The sequence below is a fragment of the Triplophysa dalaica genome, chromosome 22 (genome assembly GCF_015846415.1).
Source record: "Triplophysa dalaica isolate WHDGS20190420 chromosome 22, ASM1584641v1, whole genome shotgun sequence".
Classification (NCBI taxonomy): Eukaryota; Metazoa; Chordata; class Actinopteri; order Cypriniformes; family Nemacheilidae; genus Triplophysa; species Triplophysa dalaica.
Genome location: NC_079563.1, coordinates 10,329,487 through 10,352,506, shown reverse-complemented (window position 1 = coordinate 10,352,506; position 23,020 = coordinate 10,329,487). Strand labels below are relative to the sequence as shown.

At 37.6% G+C, this 23,020-nt stretch overlaps 1 protein-coding gene across 1 annotated transcript in view; it reads left to right on the top strand.

Annotated features, from left to right (window-relative positions):
* The window catches only part of cadm2a (cell adhesion molecule 2a), a 332,853-nt gene that overhangs the window by 282,486 nt on the left and 27,347 nt on the right, over positions 1–23,020 (top strand). The window contains 2 exon segments of the mRNA XM_056735977.1: positions 15,127–15,279; positions 19,051–19,188. Coding sequence (XP_056591955.1) covers positions 15,127–15,279; positions 19,051–19,188 — 291 coding nt within the window.

Here is a 23,020-nt window from a genome sequence, read left to right as displayed (position 1 = left end):
ACGCATTCATTAAAAATGCTCAACAGAGCACGATATTGAAAAAATAATTGCAAAGGTTAGCGGGAGCATTTGTTATCAACCGTGTTAGCAGCGTCGAATCATTTGTGTTATTTTTTCCTGGAACGTCGCCATCTAGATTTAATGCGTGTGCCTCTCACCCATAACCAAACGCGGGTAAACAAGCTGGTCTGTGGAAAAAGTTGCCGTCCTGCTCAGTTGCGGATGATTCCTTATTAAATCAGAGCTACATTGGGCTGTGGGCTGTTTTGTCTAGTCATCTGAACATCTCGTGTCTGTTTGTTAACATTACACAAACATTTGATAGATCTGTATCAAAATGTTAAACAAATATCTCTAAGAATGTATTTTATATATACTGTACATATACAGTGTATATTCTGAGTCATAAATGAATTCATGCAGTGTTGAATAGAGAATGATAGAAGTTCAATTTTGGCGCAAACTGTTCATTTACAGGTCTACATTACGGTTGAGCCGAACATAAGCTTCTGGAGATCAGTAAATATAATCAGCGCTTCCGAAAGTGACTACAGGTTAACTAAAATCTGTCAGAATCATCCAGCGGCATATGTTTTCTACATAGCGTGCCATTCCCATTTGCAACATGCCCAAAATAATGCACGCAGCTTTCACTTTTAAGTCAACACAACGGCGGTATGCATCTGTATATTCTACTGGTGCTTAACAGCAACTCCCTCCCCGGCCGCAAATGTTAACTCTGGAATCATTATTGTGTTTGACTCATACAAGATGCGCACAGCAATTGAAGATGTAACAGCATTTTTTATTGAGAACGTTTAGGTGGCGGTCACATATTTACTCTCCGTGTCTCTCTGCTCGCGCTTACAGCTAGGCATCATGCACACACTGGCTATTTGTCTAATTTGTCTTTGTGGACAATTTAGGTCCTTACTTCATTACATCAGAATGCACTTCCTGTCCCTTAAAGACGCCTGGATTTGTTTACTGAGGGTTTTAAGGGTGGTTTATACAGACTGTCTCATCCTTGGCCTTTTAAATATAGAAAGAGGAATCATAGGCAATTACAAGTCTGGCCTACTCCGACCCGCATTACACTGACCTGATGAATAGACCCGATTTCTGGGTCACCTAAGCATGAATGAACATCTAAGCATGACTGACCTTCAAAGCTGAAAGAGAGGAAAACATAGACAGGATTTTTTTTAAATAACTGTTTGCTTTCCTGTCTCTGTCAGGGGGTTATCATAAGACCCCATGGCAGCTTCATTCTCAGCATATGTACTCTACCTGTCTGACTAATTACCCATAAGGCCTTTTGCTGAGCACTGTGATGTCTACCTGTATCCATGGCAACCATGTGTCGGATGATGCAAAGACTGTTCTGTGTGTTGCTTTTTCTATCAAAGACTTGATATGAAATATAGCGCATGAAATATGGATTATACAAATAATTACATATGCACAGTTGCCACATCCTCATGAGAATTATACAACCTGTTTTTTGCTTTTTTCTACTTTCCTTTCTTGCACGCCACTTTTTCTTCCTTTTTTCTGCAGCGTACATTGCGTTTGTGAGTAATGTTACGAAACCCGACTAGATTTTAAGCACACAATAACTGTCACATCACTCGTACGGAATGCACAGACCGCCATAGCAGCTCTAAGCATTTAGACCTCTTTAAATGAAACACTCTGGAATATAAATAATTGCCATTTATGTACTACATCCCGATGCATCAAATCTTTTTTTTAAGTGGTTGAAAACACCAGACCGTATATGTTTAAGAGCATGTTCTGCATGCATAATGCCTGTGCATTTTGATTACATTTCTTCTGTCTGAAAAGTTCAACATTCTTATGAATAATTGTTTGGGGGTTAAACATTTTTATGAATAATGTATTGAAATGGCATGAGATATTAGCCATTATAGCGCATGTTTAATACTCATTGTGTGTATGAGAGATGTGTGTTATCAGTGTGATTTGTTTACACAAGTTCCTGCGAGCACTTCATAGGTTTTGGCATTCATGAATTCTGAGTGATTCATCTCGTGCTCTCGCTCTCTTCCTCTCTCTCTCCAGCCTCTGTTTGCTCTGCATTCGTATAGCGTTATTTCTTGAGAAACAATTGCTCGGCTGCTGTAAGTGTAGCCTCCTTGAGTGGCATGTAATTTCTCAGTTTTCTACATGCATGAGCAGATGAAAATGCTCTGTTTTCCAAAACAGAGGCCATTTTCAGAGCTAGACATTCTGCGAATGTTTGTCTTTAAGATCTGTAGCAAATTAATTACGAGATTAACCTTTGTATATTTACAAAACATGTAGTGCGTTGTATATACAGCTTTCTTTATGTCATTAAAATGCAAATTGCAAGAAATTTATTTGCAGGGTGTTTCTTTAGCTAAACGGGTAGAACGTTGTGTTAACAGTGCACATGTCGTGGGTTTGATCTCAAAGAACACACATACTAATTAAAAACAAAATGTATAAATTAAAGGTCCAATGTAAATTGTTTTGGAGGATCTATTGACAGAAATGCAATGCAATACAATACACATAACTGTATTTTCAGAGGTGTATAAAGACCTTTCGTGAAAGCGTTAGGTTTTCATTTTCTTAGAATGAGCTATTTCTATCCGATCCCCTTACATGGAATTTACAATGTTGTTTCTTCAGTAGTCTTAAATTTACAAATTGCTCTTTTGGTAAATACATCATCTCCTTCGACAAAGAGGCGAAAATGTGACGACATCTTAGTTCTGTGTCAGCTGCCATAGTGCTTCAAAATGGAGGGGAGAGGGGTGGAGTGAGCCATTGGTTGCAATTTTTGGACCTCACCGCTAGATGCTGCTAAATTTCACACTGTAAAAAACTGATAAAGTACTGGCAGAAAATGACTAGTACATTTTCCTTTATTTACGTACATTTCCATTAATGCTAAAACGTAATTTAATGCAGTCCTAAATGTAAAATACAGGTAAAACAACTGTAAAAAATGAATACAGAAAATCCCTTCATATAAATACAGTATATTGTGTCCTAATTTTACACAAACATTTTTGAGTGTGGGCCTTTAAATCCACATTAAGTGATAAAAAGTGTTTGCCAAATTCATGAATGTAATCCCAGAAGAAATCTAAAGAGCATTCAGGCATACAACTGTTTCTTCTCGCAACTGTCATCATATAAAGGATTTATCTTAATTTCGAAATCACTCGTTTTGTATTCTTGTTTTGTGTTCTAGACCTAACTTTTAAAAAGAATCGCCATTGTATCTTTTTTAACAACAGTTTCTTATGCATGACATCGCTACATACCTTCACTCTCATGCGAATAGTTTTTATTTTTAGATGCATTTGGAGATTGAGGTTTGGCTGTTTTGTGCCGCCACAAGTTTCTCCCCTCGGTGAGTCATGCCAGATATATTGAAATATTTCATGTTATATTTCTCACAACTGGACCATTGGAATTTGAGTTATGGATGACCAGCGAGTGGTGCGGTCAAGCCAGTGCTCAAATGCAATCGCAAAGCAGCCCGTCTGAATATGAAACTCTTCAGAAAGCTAATATATTATTCAACTGTATCAATCTCCCTGTGCTCCAGCTTCTCCTGCTCAAAAATCTATTAGTCAAGCCTTTGATGCATTTAAAATTCGCTGTGCCTGAATAGAGTTTAGAAACTTTGGAAAAACTGGTCCTTCTTGCTATATTTCGCCAACTGCTGTATTTTTGCCGTAAGCGACATTGTGCAATGTGCTCCCTGTATGGCGAAAGGTTATATTTTCCAATTTATGATGGTTTTAAAAAGACGTTGGCTCGTCTTGGTGGAATTCGCCAGCATTAGTCTTGTAATAAATCTCCCGGCGTACCAAATAAGCTCCGCTCTCACCCAGGGCCGTAAAACAACCGGACCTGTTCTTTGGAAGGACTGGAAAAGAAAGATAAATGAAAAAATTAAAGGGCCATTTTATGGCAGCTCCCCACCTGCTTCACATCAACGTATGAAGGACGAAGGACAAGGAGAAAAACTTTATTTTCTCTTTCGCTTCTCTTTTGTTACTGTCAGCTAAACGGTCAGTCTGGGTCTTGCCGTGCTGTAAGTCTATAGAGTGTATCACAGGTTTGGGTAATAAGGATTTGTATTAGCATAATCTCAAGGCAATAAGAGCTTCCTTTCCCATCTCCTTGACTTTCTGACAGTGTTGTATGGCTGTGCAATAGACACGGTTACCGACAGGTCCTCATTAACTCTGAGGACCGGCTGAACACAGCTCAGACGAGAAACCCCGGCTCCATATAGGCGGTGCACACTGCTGGGAAATCTCTGACTCTCTCGATCCCCAAGGCAAATATAGTCCTGACAAGATCACTTGGGCATTTTTAGACTTTGAGAAAAGATGACTTCCACATTTTTGCAGCCTCTATTTTATGGCTGAACCTACCTAGCATAATGTGGAACCAGAATGACGTTCGGTAGGGATGTAACCAAATCAAAATCTCACTGAACAATAAAACCTCGGTAAAAAGTCAAGGGTATGCTATTTATTGCACTATTTAAAATGACAAATGATAACTTGTAAACGTGCCATAAGCATCCTATTTTCTAATTATAACTGTTGCTTAGTGGTACTGTATGAGTTATACAGTAGTATGAGATGCGTCAAATGACCTAAAAATCCCTTTTACTAAATAAAATAATTGAAACTTTTGCTATTGCGATAACACGATATCACCATATCGATAATATTGTTAAATCCCTAATTTTTGCTCCTGGGAATCATGACAGAATATATCTCTCTTTAAACATGGATAAAACTTAGAGGATCTTTTTAGTTTTTAATTCTGAATACAAGTTGAAGAATGAATTAAAGAAGATATTTTGTCTATGGTATGGACACCAAACCAATGCAAGTCAATGGGTACCGCTGTTTTTTAGTTACCGACATTCTTGAAAATATCTGCAGGAGGAAAGAAGTCATGCAGGTTTGAAATGACAGGTAAATGATGACAGAATTTTCATTTTTGAGGGAACTATTCCTTTGAAGATGATGCATAAGTTTAGGCTTCCTATAGTCGAAAAGGATGCAAGATGTGTTTTGGGGTGATCAGAGACAGCAGGTCATCAGCATCCTAGTTTAACCACCACAGCAGAAGTTTTATGGACTTCATCTGCTCATGAGGGCAAAGTGTTCCTGCCCATCTGTTCTGACCTCTCAGACTGTGTGTGGACAGCTTGGATGCAAAGAAGCAACAAACATTTTAATTATACATGCCAAAAAAAGTCTTTCTTGTTTCATGTTGAACCACTCGGGTCATGCTTGTCACGCAATACCTTTTAAACTCTGTAACCTTTTAAAAACCAACTCAGCTTACTTTTGACATCTTGATAATGTGATACCAATTTAAAAAAAAATGTTTTACCTAATACAAGAGATGTGTACAGTAACAAAACATAAATATTTTAAGACATAGGAGGAAAAAAGGAAAAAAAATTTGTTCACCCAAAAAGGAAAATGCTGTCATCATTTTTTACCCTCTTGTCATTTTAAGCCTGTATGACTTTTTTCCTTCTGCAGAACACAAAAGAAGATATTTCGAAGAATGTTGGAAACAGAACAACAGAAGTACACATTGACTTGCACTGGTTTGGTTCGGTTACCGACGTTCTATAAAATATCTTCTTTTGTGTTCTGCACAAGACAGAAAGTCATACATGTTTGAAACGATTTGAGTGAGTAAATGATAACAGAATTTTCATTTTTAGGTGAACCATCACTTTAAGAGATGATGCATTACATGCTGCACCCATCTCCATATGTTGTACGCTGACATTTTGCGTCACGTACAATTTAATCCACAGCTTAACTTTGAGGTGAGGAAAATGAACACTATGGCAACGGATCAGATGGCAAACATTATTTATTATTATCCTGTGTTAGCATACAGAGAGCGCACAATATCCATCTGCTCTCTGTCGAATTCAGCTCTATTAATAAGAGTTAAACTCTTCACCTCGTCCTCATGTCTCCAACACGCGGATGTGTGGCTAACTAAGCACTCCCGGTAGAAAAAGTCAGGCTCATTTAACTCGGGATCACAGCGCGAGCAAACTTCACTAACAGCACAGACAGAGGCATTGCGCCGAAACATCAAACACGTTATTTAAGTCTCGTGCAGACTTAAATAAAAAGAAGAGCGCAATGGCCTGAAAAACTAAGTATTACTTTGAGCTCCCCCGGTATATGAAATGCGATTTTAAAAAGCAAACTCTTAGAAGTCTCACAACTTGTGGAGCATGTCATATTTTTGTCCCTAATGCACCGAATCCCTCGTCTCTTGGGAAACAACAGCTCCAAACCGGCAACGAGACACACAGGCGGAATATCTCCAGATCCTAATGGGCCAATGTACTGTCAGATTTTATGACCCGAGGCGACTGTTGAGCGCACTGTTTTGGTTGTCTTCTCAAGGCGATCCTGAAAGGCTCTAACAAAGCCTGCTTTGTGAATGACACCCAAATCCCACCGTGACACCCCATCACTATAGCCAATGGTGCAGTAAATTCTCCTGCCAGCACGACTCAACCTTGCAAGGTATCAGCGGCGGCAACCTGCTGTCATCTCCGGCTGCTGGAAGCACCGTCTCGACGCGTTCTTGCGCGGGAGTGTGTTCGAGGTCAGATGTCTGTGCGTACGGAGCATGTGCGCTTTGATGGATCACGCATGTAACAACATTACATCTCGGTTGTTTGGCAAGCGCGTTCGGCTGGGGAGATTTTGTAGCATCGGGCTCCGCCGGAGTGATCTGTGGAGGCCGGCACTTAATGCGCGGTGAATACAAATCACCATTAAGCGATGCTAAGTGCTAGTTCAGCAATGCTAACGTAATTTACCGCAACAATAATAGCCGCCATCTCCAGCGCCCTGTGGGAAATTGATTTAATATAAACTATTAGCTGGTCATTTTCAGAAAGATGCATTGGCACAGATTCAGAACGCAAGGTCATGCGATTTAACAAGAAGTATTTCCCATCTGCCTGCTAGCGGCGAAGAGCTTGTGTGACTACAGCCTACTAGTGATGCTGTCAAAAACATGATGACATCACCAGTTTTTCTTTATACACTGTGTGAAATACACATTTAAAATAATGTTTTTTATAAAAAATGTTGAAATATATTTTGTAGACAAATATAATTTGCTTTACTTACCTGAAGGAAAAGAGCCATTCCAGAATCTGTGCTGTATTTGCTGTAAGTAAGGTCCTCGAAAAAAATCAACACTAAATCTAATAACAAAATACTGTATTTTACTATTCAAATTGTGTGATCTGTATCTCAGGTAACGCTTTATATTTTACATGGTTTTTGAATGGAATATGGATGCATTTTTGTAACAGGACTGAAGAGATAATAGTTCAGAATTAGTATAAATACATGAAATGTCTCAAGGGCATGTTCATGACTCGAATTCCCCCTTTTGTCAAGTCACCATTCACAATTTTCAGTCTACATTTACATTTAATCATTTATTAGATGCTTTTATCCAAAGCGACTTTCAAATGAAGAATACGATAGAAGCGACTGGAACAACCAAACGTTCTGTGATTTAGCTTGTATTAATGCTTTAAATTGTAAATTTTAGATTAGCATGCAGCTTAATGTACAGGACACTGTGATTAACAAAAAAATGTATTTTAAAATAATTGTCTTTAACACATGTGATGACCTGGGTGGAATGACCAAAAACTTTCCAAGCCTTTTATTAATAGTAATATTCTTACGTATGGGAAATGGTAACAACAATAGAAAACAAGTAGGAATGATCAAACCAGGAGTGTGTGTTATGTCAATGCAGGTTCGCTGCATGAAAACCAGAAGGAAATATATTTCCCTGTTTTCTGTTCTTTTTAAGACAACAGCACACCAGCCTCCTCTTACATGCAATGTATGGGCTGTCATCCTAGTTTAAGAGGATACTGAGAAAAAGGGTAGCAAGGGTGACAGAATACAAGCGAGAATGCGACAGAAAGATAGAGAGAAAGAAAGAGGGAAGGAGAAGAGCAAGAGGCAATGCTTGTATTTTGTTGTTTGGACTGGCATGCCCATATAGTAGCTCAGAAGCCTGCTGGTTTTCCCTGTGGAGGAGCTGCTGAGACGTCTGTGAGAATTACTGAGATGTGACGGCCCTGGGAAGACTCCCGTCAGATGAGATTTAGAAACAGCACTGACCAGCGAGAGGCAGGAAGGTCAGCGCAGTGAATTTATTTTGAGAAGGGGGCACAGGGAGGCAATGAAACAATGGGGTGTACTCGGGTCGGGCTTCATGTGCTCACATGTCAAATATGTTCGTGACAGTGTAAGGCGTATCATGTTAATATCTCGAAAGTAAAGCATTGTGTAAAATGTAAAAAGAAAGTGGCAGATTGTAGTGTCTAGTTTTGAAGAACTGAGATTTAAAGATTTATTATCAGGACAATGTCACTCACACAGCCCAGAATGTGATAAATGTCTCCACCTGCTCTTGACCTCCCGTTTCCTCCTGCCCGTGTCAGCTGTGGTTGAGCGGAGGATGTATTTCCTCTGGAAGATATTTGAGACAGTAAGATGTAATGAAAGACCTCATTAGTGATTCTGAGGGTGGTACTTATTTATCAATCATGCTCTGATTTATGGTATAATTAAACATGATAATTAGATGGTTGTTCAATCATTGCTGAATGGATGGCACTATTTTTCTAACGAACATCATTTGTTAATGAGGGGGAAGAATGGGTGTAACTTTATGATAACGCCTTGTCAGACTCCATGTAATTTCCTCTGTCATTATCACACCCAGACAAACTTCTTCTGCATTTCTGCTCCATGAATCTGAACTGGAGTATAATATGGTTATCAAGCCATTTTTTTTTATGTTTTATAAAAGAAAGCTGTGAAAGTCTGTAACGTTTGCTGTAACATTTGCCCCAATCTATAACTTTGCCATCTCTTTTTGAAACATGAAATTGTTTAAAAATGTACTTTACGTACGTTTCTTTGCGTGCATTGGAGAGTTCTTATAGTTTTTTTTTTTAGTTTTATTAATATTTAAAAAAAGCTTTTATTTTGTGCTTTTATTTTAAAGTTTACTAATTATAGTTACACTTTTGACATGTTTTTGTCATTTTATTAAGTATTTTGTATGTTGCTATATAAGTTTAATTTAGTTGTATTTTAGCTGTGTGTTTATTGCTATGATTTTAGTGCCTTAAACTTATTTCAGTTTATTTCTGATTCATTTCTTTATGTTTTTCCAATAATTTATAGGCCAATATTTTATTTGATTTCAATTAACAGAAAAGTTTTCAAAGTTTTAACTTTGGTAAACTACAATAACCTTAGTGCATTGAAGTGTAGGGATCTCAAACTTTAATTTCCTGCAAAAGTGGACCTTAAGTTCAAATTATAAACATGCTTAATTTGACGTGTTTTATTTGTCATTTTTAAACAAAAACAGCCTTGCTGCTTTAAAGTCGCACTTTCACAGCATGGTATACTTTCAGTTCACTCTTAATTCTGTTATACAACTTCAACATAGTTCTTGTAAACGACAATAAATGAAAAGCATCTTAGTAGAATACGGCTGTTTATTGCAGAAGTAGATCAAGTATTTACGAAATGAGGAGTTTGTCCCTTTAGGGCTACTGTAGAAACAACATGGCGGATTCCATGTAAGGGGACCCGCGGTGTAAGTAGATAGAAATAGCTCATTGTAAGGTAATAAAACATAACACTTACATATGTTAGATCTTTATACACCTCTGAAGATATGACTATGCATATTATACTGCATTTCTATAAATAGATCCTGCTAAAAATTACACTCAGCCCTTGTAAGTGCTAATAAATGGTCTTAGGTTAGCACCCCAAAAGACCCAGAAATGAAGCAGATCTTCTCACAGCATGACATTTAGTTGTGTGTAAAGGTATCTCAGTCTCTCTCAACTCTAGGGAGGAAAGCGAGGAAGTGTTTGTTCACTTCAGTCGTCTTCTCTTTTTATAATCCTGTCTGCTTGATCAGTGTAAAGTCTCTGTCATCGTGATGAAACGCGATGATAAACGCGTTTGTTTGATGTTCTTGTCATTCCACAAGAGTTTATTATCAATTACATAAGACTTTCCTCAACTTGCATTATTTCACTTTGGCTCTGATGACCTTCCCCGGCAATTCAAAAAGACGTGCCATTAATTAATAGCTTTGCAGTGAAATTAGCACTTTAGAGGCTTTGCAGGAAACTTCATCAAAGTGTGAAACCCACCAGAGAGCCATCTGACATCATTTTCATGTCGAAACAGGAAGATCAGTTTCTTAATCAAAGGGCATTTGTGTTTTCTCTCATATATCCGATCCTTGGTCAAAGCTTTTGTGTGTTTGTGATGCGACTGAATTCTAGGGGTACTAGTTTGTTTATGTATTCTTTTAAAAAGTGCTTTTTATAATTCCATTAAAAAAAAAATAACCTTCCACAATCTTCATGAATATTACAGAATCCAGTCAACAGTGTCTGTAAATTAAACAGATGTTGCCCTTGAGAAATCGAACACGTGCATCCATCAGTTTACCCCGGATTTGGTTCCAATATGTTACTTGTGAGGGAAAACACATGTCATGTCTAATGCTATCATTCTGGGGGAGCCAAAGCATGCATGTATTATATTTTAATAAGTAAGCATCTTTGCAGATTCTGGTTTATTCTGTGTATTGATTTGGTGAGCTGGGCTTCGGTGTTATCAATACACAGAATGGAGTTTAGCAAACAACCTCTTGACCTGCTACTTTGTTGCACTGAAAGAAAGTTGAAAGCATTGTTTGTCTTTTCAAAACATCTTATGTAGTAGAATCTTATATTTAGTTCCACACAATAGCTTTTGCCTTTTGTATTTTTTGTAGATCTTTGTTTGTGGAGTTAAATCTTTAAGCCCAGTATTTTACGGAAAACACAGCAACCGGTCATATCCTTTGAAGATGCTTGAATTTTGCATATTGTGTGTATAGGGTTAGTGTAATGTTTATATTCCTGTGCGTACAAAGTATTTCAAAGTTACAGTCTCTCTCTACCAGAAAAATAGACCAAAGACATTCATGACAAATTTGTACTACAGGGATTTTTCTCCAATTATTTTCGCTCTTAAATTGTCTCTCCTTCCTGTATTTTATAAAACGGTATTTCTGCAGTATTTTGGTAAAAAAGTGACAGGTCACCCAAAAACAATTCTGTCATTTATTCACCGTTCTTGTGAGTAAGACAAGAGACATGTCTTTGTGGTTTTATGTCCATACGATGGAAGTCAAAGGGGGCCAATGACTGTCTTCTGCAGTCAAGTTTTGGAATGACAATAAGATGCGTAAATTATGAAATAATTTTTCACTTTTGGGGTAAACAATCCCTTTAAGACATTTCAAGAGAAACATAAGGGAGATATGCACCCTCCCTTCCTGCAGTACATGGAACAGAATGAGAACAGACTGTTTGTTTGGCATTTGACTGAACTGACTGAAGTTACCGGCATTTTCCTGAAGCTTCTTAGTTCTGTTCAGCAGTCAGAATCGTGTTGTGGAATTGGGCTTAGTGCCCAAAAATAAGCAAAATAAGCTTCCAGATATTTGTGGAGTGAACGATAGTGGTTTGACCGTGTGTACAATGCAGTTTAGTCTGTTCAATATGTATGTGTATCCCCAGAAAGCCCTCGTTCCACAGAATACTTGTAATGCATTCGATTCAGCAGAAAGAACATCTATCCCTCAACCCAGAGCCAAATATCAGAGGCTGCGAGGTTAGAATTCAGAAGCGTGTATGTGTGTGTTTTTGTGCAGGAGAGTGTGTCTTTGAATGTGAGTTTTAGCTAAAGCCTATGTCTGCACTGTACATGTGCACCCTCGCACCTCACCCTGTTTCCCCAGAAATAAAAATTCTCTCATCATTTATTCACCCACACTTCATTTATAACCTGTATATGACTCTTTCTTCTGTGGAACACAAGAGAAGAAATTTTGAGAAATGTCCCAGTGGCTTTGTGTCCATACAATGGAAATCAATGTGGACCAATTTTGTTTGGTTACCAGCGTTCTTCAAACTATCTTCTTTTGTGTACTGCAGAAGAAATACAGTCATATTCTGTAGGTTTGGAATGCCATGAGAGTAAATAAATAATGAAAGATTTTCATTTTTGTGTGTACTAGCCCTTAAATTCCAAGGTACATCGTTTTTATGTGGACACAAAATTTCTGTTGCCCTCTCGCCCCTCCATTATTTTCCCAATCTAACTGAAAGACGTTATTGCAGAATAATGTGTGTGAATTGCTCGCTATTATAGATAAACAGTAAAATAATAACTGCTTTTTCAAAGCCAGCTTGTGATATGCAAAGCCAGCTGGTGATGGACAGAGTCGACGTCTCCAGTATAGACAGCTTCAATCTGTCTCTTCACGCCGGTGTAGTCATTAAATGTGTGCCTATACTGTAGTCACATTACAATGCATTTCGTAGAGGAAAGAGGACAGAGAAGCATAAAAATCGATGTACCTTATGTCCCTTTTTTCATTACAGTTGGCTTGCCTCTCTTACTGTAATGAAGCTCATTATGTTCAATTACCTCAGAGATGCTGCGGTCCAAGGGGAGCTACACTCAGGCCTCAGGGGAGACGCGCATATGAAAGCACACAGTCACCACACAACATCAGTTAGTCTGTTTTATTAAAGGCACAGAGGTCGGAGAGCGGCAGCGACATGTGGGAGAGTCTGTGGGATGTTTATTTGGCACCCGGAGTGTTTCTGCGTGGTGCACTTTATGCTTCCTTTAAGGTTCTTTTAACGTGGTAATTGGTGTGTATGTTTCCGTCAGACTTTGAGGTGCACCCTTCTGTTAGATGATAATGAAATGTATCTCCTTAAAGGTACTTTTAAAGCGTTTGTCACATATTTTGATGTGACAGAATCTGATAAAAATCTCTTTTTGTTACGTTATAACATACTCTGAGTTTGGAACTGGCGATATACATATACTGAGGTGAACGGATCTTACATTTTATTTTGTATTGTGTGCAGGTTTAGAAATACATCTGTATGTATATACATATATTTACATACATGTGTTCAGGAAATGATCAGTATTTGGAAAGAGGTATTTTTGGTAAATTTCACATTTTTTTAACTATTGTTTTGCTTGTTTTATTAATGATAAATTTATCGTAAATTTTTATTTTCGGTTATAGTTTAATGGAGCCTCCCTCATTAAAATCCTACATATTGTGTCACATACTGTTTTAATGGTTAAAAAGAATATCAATATAATTATAAGACAATGTAATAATAAGGGCTGTCAAAAGTAAAAAAAATATAAAATTAATAAACATTTATTTAAATGATTCGTAAATACTGTATAAATAAGCAAAAATGTAAATATTTCCCAAATATGTATACAAGTATGTGTATGTTTTTGTATTTATAAATGCATATATTATGTAAACGCAAACTTTTATTCTGGATGCGATTAATCGCGCTTAATCATTTGACCACCCGAGTAATAATACTAGGGGTGTCCTTGACTAAGGATATACATATTCGAATCAGAATTGTCACGTCTTGCCTATAGTCGACTGATAGTCGAATCGCACGCACGTGTGAATGTGGGGACTACACCAGGTGGTTATCAAGGATGCAGCGCAACTTTGATTCCTCAAATAACAAACAAAAATGAATTTACAGATTTTGATTAAAACAGAATATACCTTTGTAATAAATAAAAATAAAAAAACTTAAAAAGGCAAGATTTAAATCGCAATGTGGTAAATAAATGTGTTTAGGTAAAATGTCTGAAATGCAGGGGTACCTCAGTATATTCAAAACACAAGCCACACGCCACTGCCCCTATGACCAAAATGGCATGATCCCCATTTGAAAGCACCTCTGCGAAGATTCGACTGTGAGGTTGGTAGTCGAATCAGGCTCCTCCTATCGAATCTTTGTCTATTCGAGGTCACCCCTTAATAATATAATTTATATATTTCCCAAAATAGAATTGAACTTGAATAGTTTAACTACTATAAAGTACGAGCAACCTTGTTGTTTGGGAAGCTACAGTTTCAAAGTATGTTCCCCATCTGCCGCACTCAATTTAAAGTTTCCAGGTAGTTTGACAAGGGTAACGACTGAGGCATTGACCAACTTTTTTATTAACGGAGTTCCGAAAGGTCACAGCGATGATTGACCGCGAGGACGTGCTCTTTCTATCCTCCCTAGGAAGAAAAAATCCATAAAGCGCTCCTGCGAATATTCCGGCAGGTTGTTACGTGGCGTCAATGAAGCTAAAAATGTCTGAGTGAGTTTTATGGAAAGCAGAAGGTTAGGATAAGTGACCTTGTCTCTCCGTTGATTAAACCGTGCCGCCACATGGCGAATATCTCACGACGTGCCATACTCTTTCCCGACGCGGTCATTATCATTAAAAACGTGTTAAAGATGCCTCAGGAATTCTGCCCGTCTTGAACGCTAACCCTTGACTTTTGCATGAGCTCGGTGAAATGACAGTAACTAAAATGTGTCATAACTTCAGTCATATCCTAAGGGCTCTTTTTCACATAGGTTAGAATCATAATAAGTCTGAACTTCATTTTTATTCTTTCTGTACTCACAGCTGTTGTAAATACCAAACGAACTCTCTTTTTTTGTTTCTTGCATCTTCCAAGTGAGAGAGAAAGAAATCAGGCATGAATTTTTGAAATCAATGAACATTCGTTTTGAACTCTACATTGACTGATGTTGAATTTGAATTCTGTCTGATCCATATTCCATTTGGCCTCTGACTGAAATCCATCAGAAAATAATTTTTCCCGTGGTAATAGAATTGATCTTCATCTGAAGCACAGTGGGGGAACACAATCGCACCTTTGTTCGCTTATTAATTTAGCCTTTTTTTCCAAAATTACAAGTTTCATGATCACACGTCTTTAGGGTTGACAGAGAAGTTTAGTCATTACATAAAAATAACTCGGATCGGTTTGGGAATATTGGGAATGTCATCCTCCGCTCTTGAATGCTAATGAAGGTGTCAAAACTAATCTCGCTCTCTTGATTGTTTGTTCCCACAGCGCTGAGGGATAACCGGATCGAGCTGGTCCGAGCCACGTCGCAGGAGTTGACGATCAGCATCAGCGAGGTCACGCTGGGAGACGAAGGGCTGTACACCTGCTCTCTCTTCACCATGCCTGTCAAAACAGCCAAGGCCTATGTCACCGTACTGGGTAAGAGTTCTTTTCACACCTATTGTGTGAGGGGAAAGATAATAGCTTAATTCACATGACACTGAACTGTAGTGGTTGGCAGTGACTTATTCATTCTTAGAAGTTTTGAAGTCATTGTATTTAATCCTGAATTTGGATCGAACCAACCAATTGAAATAGTGCAGTTTAAGCTGGGTAAATCTGAAATAATGATATGTTAATAAAAAACTGAATCATGTCTGTGAAATTCTTTCAGGTTTTTGAAATTCTATGATCAGAATTATTGTCTATCTATAAAGTACTTATTCACATACTCAAATCAGGCATAACTGTTCAATTTTCTAAACCGAATGCTTAATGTCTTTTACATTTTGAAGACTCAAACCTCTTCAAAAGGGTTGTGTCTTTTCTAAATTCTTTCTCAAAAGCGTTCCTCTTAAATCTGGTACCTTTTACAAAACACGATTTCATTAATAAATTAACCAATAAAACTGTAATCTGACTCTTTTTGCGCTGCGGACAGACAATCTGATACAGGATTATTATACTGTGGTTTACATTTCTGTTTATTGAAATCATATAAAATATTGGCCTACATATTTGAACAACATAAATGAATTGAAAATTATAAATGCTTTCTGAATTTAGTTCAACATTTGAAAATTAGTAACTATAAGTTTACGCTTGGGGCTCTAAAATTATATATAAAAAAGTAACTTCATTTTATACAGCCACATGGAAAAAACGTATAAATAATAAAATGCCAAAAGCAAATTTTGCAATTGCTAAAAATTAAATTAACATGAATATAAAAGCTAAAATATAAAAATAAAACCTATAATTTAAAATCTTTAACAAAACAAAAAACAAAACTTGTGGTTGTCACTAATGCTTTTAACTCAAGGTTTGTTTGCTTCATGCCGATGGTGATTGAACAGATTGTGGGCGAGTGTGAGACTACTAGATATTTATCTCTTTAAGTATTTAATATTATCTTCATGTCCTCATGTCAGGATCAATCACCAGCAGTATTATTCAATATATGTCATAGTGGAAAAATACTGAAATTCTACCTTTAGCCATGCGAAGCTTATAAATATTGCTGTATTGTAACTAAACGTGTGATAAATTGGGTAAAAATTAGATTTTTTTTTGAGGGAGTTACATGGAACCATTAACAACTTGAAAGAAAATGGCAAAATTTGCCTTTTGCTGGTAGATAATTAGATTTTTACCTCAGAATGCGATGGGGGCGTCTCGAATCTAACATTGGCCGGGATCAGAATTTAATTAAATGGATTCACCCGGTTGCCTTCTACAAAGGCACAGATGATCACAGAACAGTGTCGAGAAATGACACAGAAAGAAGTTTAATTAGTTCTCCCTCTATCAACTTTTCCTACTTTTGTCAATCAAAAGTCATGCAGACTTTGTATCGAGTCCCAGACATACCAGACATAATGTCATCTGTGACAGCCCACAAATGTTGCTTAATGCCATATTTCTGCATAAATTAGGTGCCCAATTAGCCGGGCTGGGTTTAATTAGTCGGCGTGCACCATTAAAATCATTACAGTTGTACACTCGTTGTCAACAAGCTTGGATTACATTAACGTTTTGTGAATACATGAATGGATTCATTAGCATTTTCTAATTACTATGTAGAATTTTTTATTTTAACAATGCTTAGTTGTAATATTATCACATATGTTGTTACTTATGTTGTTAGCTAATAAGACGTGTGATTTTCTGCTTAAAACAGTTTATTTTAGCATATTTTCACCCAAAGTGGTTTTAAATAACACATATCTATTAGGAGATACAGAAATGCATCTGGTCATCCTCAAGGCTCATCGTCATCATAGGACAATATAAGCTACGCAGAGTCCAACGGAGGTTACAGGTCGCACTGCTTTAGAATGACTGATGTATTTACTCGGTTGCTTTTTAATGCATAGTACACTGTGGTTGTTTTGCTGTGATTTATTTCTCAGGTATGTGATTAAGGCTTCATACTCAAGGGAGCAATAAGGCCTGTGAACTGAATGCCAAACGTCTGATCTCATCTTCAATCAGAGCGAACCCAATATCTAATTTTCCTGACTAATGTTCCCTATTGATTTTTCTTTGTCTAAGTCCGCTACCTCAGAAAGGAAACTCATGACACAGTAATATATTTGCGGGTCGCAGAATTTCCTGTGCGCTCGAAATATTTCATCAGATTGAAACGCTGATTGGTTTTAGACGTGGAGGACAAAAAACGTGACATCATCACTACGGGGGTTCGGTGTCTCGAGAGTTGGGATGAGCTGTAAGCATGTTCGAAGGTACTTTAAAGGGTCTGAAGAAGTTTGTCCGATAAATCATAAGTAAAGTAGAGAAATGTTAAAGCCATATGAAGCTTTCATATGTCGTAACCTCTATTTTATTTAAGATACACTATTACTTTTAAACTTGGGAATAATGTGATCAAATAAGCACTATGTGTAAAGGGTCTCGTTTCAAATTAACCTCAATGAGAGAAGAAACCCCAGGCAAAATAAAAAGGACTGGAAAATGTGATAGCGGACGATAAATAAAAGATCTGTAATCTAGTTCCATTAAACTCTCCTTTACCTACTGTTTCTATTAAGGCCGGGCCGTATGATGGATTCAGTGTGTGATGGCAGAAATGTTAAAACGATATAACATTTATACTGTGGTAGAGAGGGATGTAACAATTCACTTACGTCACTATGTAATGCGATCCCAATACTAATCTCATGATACGTTTTTTTCATATTTGTTTTTTACAAAATCACAAATTAGAAATGAACAAGTGCCCTTTTTTTATTTCTCAAATGCTGCACGTTTCTTGGTAAAATAAACATATTTTATGTCAAATAACAAAACTAAATTTTAATTTATAAATTAAAAATGAATAATACAAAAGGCTCTTTGATATAAACAAGCTAAGACTTTGTCTGTGAAATACTAGCATATCCACGTTTCCCAAGCTTGCCACATATACTGTATAAAAGATGTACAGCGTGATGCCGCTTCCTACCATTGTAATGAATTGATCGTAAAACTTCAGACGATGGGCGCTGACATGTTACACAAAAATGTCAGTTTTGAGCCTGGGAATGCGCAGAAGGAATAGCCAGTTGATCCAGAGTCTGCGCAGTGGTGAGCACGTAGTTTAGCGCGATATAAATGTGCCCATATTCAGAAGAAATCATGTTACCGCACCCCATTTTTATAAAATCTTGTAACTAACTAAAACCAAACTTGTTAAAAAATGAATACTTGGACATACATCAACGTGATAAAACTGACTAAAATCCAAGAAATCATCTTTGGAAAAAAATGATTTGAAGTGTTATTGGATTTTATAGTGTGGCTCATGTCCCATTAGTTTACATGGAAAGGGCGGGTTTATGGCCTGTACTGCACCCATCCACCAGTGGACGATCAGAGGACCGTCAGCTTCACTTTTCATGACTTTTGAGGCACCCCCGATATTTGCAGTAAAAACAGCGGCCACTGCTGTTCAAAAAATGTGTCGCGATTCATTTAACATCTCACCAGGCTTGAATCATCACACATTATAATCGATTTTTAACCGGGCTCACAGTGAATCGCTACATCCCTAGTAGTAGATATAAAAGATGTGACTGCATTAATAATAAACCTGTTCTGCATAATGGTTTTATGACATTTCTAATCTAAAAAAATATATTTATTAAGTAATTTTTAAAATGTTTAAAGAATATGTACGATCGATCTCTTACCCTCTTTCTATCCATCCAGGTGTGCCTAAGAAACCAGAGATCAATGGATTCACTAAGCCTGCAATGGAAGGAGATCTCATCACTCTGACCTGTGTGACCTCCGGCAGCAAACCTGCAGCTGAAGTCAGATGGTTCAGAAATGAAAAAGAGATCAAAGGTGAGAAGAGCTGAACGTGTCATAAAGATTTTATCTGCTTTTGAGTGCATACGCTTTTCTATTCCCCAAAGCAAGATTCAACAAGAAATGATCGATTCATTCTAATGCGGAAGAACTTGACTAGTCTGTATAAAGCCCAGACCACCATTGAGCCACACACTCCTCACGCAAACCCATCAATGACTTGAACACAGAGGTACAGAAGAAGCCCTTTCAAAACAGTAGCAACAAAGATGGAAACAATATTATTCAATATAGTATTGTATGCTATGTATAGCATTAATGAATTGAGTATAATAGATCAAAATGTTTATTTGAAGGGGGCTTAAAGTGTTCTGTAAATCCATCAGCATATACAGTAAGTGATGTTCCCTCTCTGGAGAACGCAGGTGGAAAGAAGTTAAATGCCAACATGGGAGTAGATATCTCTGAGAAGATGTTTTTTCCTGCTGCATTGCTTACCGTGCAGATGACTTTTATGTGGCTTTGTCGCGAGCGTGTGTATGTTTGTCGCTCTTCTAAAAATACAGCGACTCTAATTAACAGCGAGACTGTGTTTCCCACGCTGAATGATTACTGTGTCTCTGGTGGACGAAATCTTGTGGAGAAGCCTCCACGGTGAGGAGCGAGTGAACCCCAGAGGATAAAGCAGAACTAGACCGTTTCTCATGTCTTTGTAACGACTTTGTTAGGTGAAGTAGTTTGTTTCTGTGTATTGTTGAATTAAAGTGTAGTGAGGTGAATGAAAACACTCCCCGAGTATAACAATGTGTGACCCCGTCTGGGAAAATCATGCAGTTAAAGTCTCAAAGTCTAAATATGAGATAATGAGCATCAACGTTTGATTTCAAACGTTATGATTTGAATCTCTGACATGGCCCTACTCAGTCAAGATATCAAGAGTATATTTTTTAAGTATGTTTTTTACATTTAAAGAATGACTTGGGGCGGGGATTGAAATGAGGCTGGGTTTTCACAGAGGTGTCTTTGTGTCACTTGTGTCTATAGTTTCAGACTCTACAAAGGTCTATCAGTAAATAAAAAAAAATGAACGTTACGTCATAATTTACTCTTGTGGCATTCTAAACCTGTAAATTTAAAATGGATAGGCGCTGTCAATATCTGAAACAGCGAGGAAAAAAGCACTTTTATGTTCATTACATAAGCCATTATGGGAGTTATATGAGATGTTCCAGGTGAGAAATAGACAGAAAATGTTATTCATTGAAAATGTCACATACATCTATTCAAATATGCCACAAGATATGTCACACCGGCTTAGACGTCAGTCACAAGACATGGAAGATCCAAAGGTCCCATTCTAGAGCACCAGTCCCTATTTACCTCAATTGGAGCAAATGGACATACCGACTAACACCTCCCTTTGTGTTCAATGCAGTAAATAATGTCTTTCTTATATGGATACACCACCCAAAAATGTTAATTCTGTCATGAATAACCCCATCTTTCAAAGTTGTTCATAACCTGTATTAACATCATTGACAACCATAGTAGGAAAAATTAAAATGGCAGTCAAAGGTGACCTAGAACAGTTTGAATAAATATCTTATTTTTTGTTCAACCAAAAAAATGATACTGTATTTTTTCCCGTTGTGGTAATGTTGGTTGCTAACATTTTTCCAAATATCTTTCTCTATGTTCATCAGAACAAAGATATTTATACAGGTTTGGAATAACTTGAGAGCGAGTAAATGTTCATTTTGATTTTGGGGAGGACTATCCCTTTAACAATATAGGTGAGTTCACGACAAAATAAAAATCGTATTGTTGAGTGCAAACATTTTCTGCATTAGCCATAGCAACAGAGTTGTAGTTGTATGTTTGTCAGGTGTGGGAACAGCCTGTTCTCCTCATTCACATTTAAGAGTTCGCATGGCTTGTTATTCACTTTATGGAGAGAAACGCTCAAGCAATCAAGCGCATTAAAACACACCGCATCCCACGACACTCCAGACATGCAAATCACGCCACTTTAAAGTCGAACTCTCTGAAAGTGGAGTTGCAGTGGAAGTGGATATCTCTCGATTTGTCAAGCCACTCTCCAAGGCTTTTCATAACTCCGCATTCAGCAAAATCCATCAAATCAGAGCTTCAATCTGCGACCGAAAGAAAGAAATAAGAGCAGAACCTAAATCCTGCGCTGGAAAGTTTAGCCTCTTATCAAAATCTAGTCAAGGGTTCTCATAATTTTGACTGGGAATGGGATCCTGATTAGACTTGTTATCAGATATAACGTCTGCGGTCGATCCCTCTGGTCGTGTGAATTTGCGAGCGGGGCAGGATTGTCAGAGCTTATTTCATTTCATTAAGGGATCAGCGATGTTTGCCATGAGAATGAAGAAATGTAAGCTGCTTTGTTTAGGATTCCTTTAAGGAACGGATGTGCTTGTGTGTGCGTGGTTGCAGATTTCTGATACGATCTCTGTGTTCATTAACAATCGCAGTTTCAGGTTAGCACAGATGTATCCTTTAATTAACAGTGATTATTTAAAGCCAGACAACAAAACCACAGATTGTATACGAGTTGACGGGCGTTTAATCTTGGTGGATATAAGAGAAGTTACGTGGTTGAAAAAGCAAAGCAACTTTTTGAGGGTTTTTGCTTGTCTTTTGATTTCTTTTAATAAAGGAAAAACTAGACTTTGGTCTTTAACACAGGTAGTATTTCTAGTACGACTATACAAGACTGTATACATTCATTACAACCAAACCATTCACTTTCCACATTTATTGGGGATCCAAGTAGCAAAAACGGGAACGCATTTTTATCTCACATGAGTTTGCGAGTGGTAAATATTTATGTAATGCAGCATGTAGCGGATACAGTGAGGTTTATGGCGGTTAACGCCTGCCCCGCCGGTCCACAGTCTCATAAACCGTGAAGTTTATGGGCTCTCAGTTGATTGCGAAGTGTCAGACGTAGATGTTTTCATCATGAATGTGAGCAGTGATGGATGAACCCAATAAGACAATAACACTTTTCAAGGATGCATAAAGAAAGCGGATCAGAAATGGATGAAACACTCACACACACACATAGGATGTTTAAAATAAAACATTAAAGGTAAAAGGAAGGTAGAAATTCCATGATGTCATTCAATATAGCTTTGTGTGCTTTGGCTGCTCGTCTCGGTTTCATTGTCTTGGTCTCATGACAGACCGGTGTAAGTAAACTAAAGGATATTGCTTTCTGGCTCCACTCTCTCTGATTGGTCGGCTGTTTTTCCTGTAGTGGCTGCATCTGTTCGATTTTGTGTTTGTGGTGGTTGCGTCGGCATGTTTGCGAGGAGCGACAGCTGTTGTCGATCGCTGTTTTCTACACTTCTTCAACGCAGCGTGTGGTTGAACTGTGATAAATGCGTTTATTTTTGAACCCTGGACTGGGAATAGCAGTCGCGTTATTGTAAGATCTTTGGGAACGTGGAGACATTCAGCACAGTATTAAATTTGCACTGGTCTCAAAGAAGCAGAACATGTCACACTTTCTCCCTCCTGAGTATGCAGCCAAAGACGCCGCGTGTGTGTGTGAAATTGACAGCTATGGAATCCAATATCCACACCTTTATCACATGCCTCACTCTCTGACGCTTTTTCTCATTTTTGCAGAAAAAATTGTTTGCATGTTCAACTAATCTGCAATATCATGTACACCTCAATCTTGATAGTCACCTTCTGCATTAAACATGTGCATTTAAGGTGGGATGCTATAGTATGAGACCACCAGTGCAAATATTTATTTTTTAATCTTCCTGATTTTTATTTCTTCGTTGTCTCATTTAAAGTCAAAAAATATATATTCAAGATATCCCAC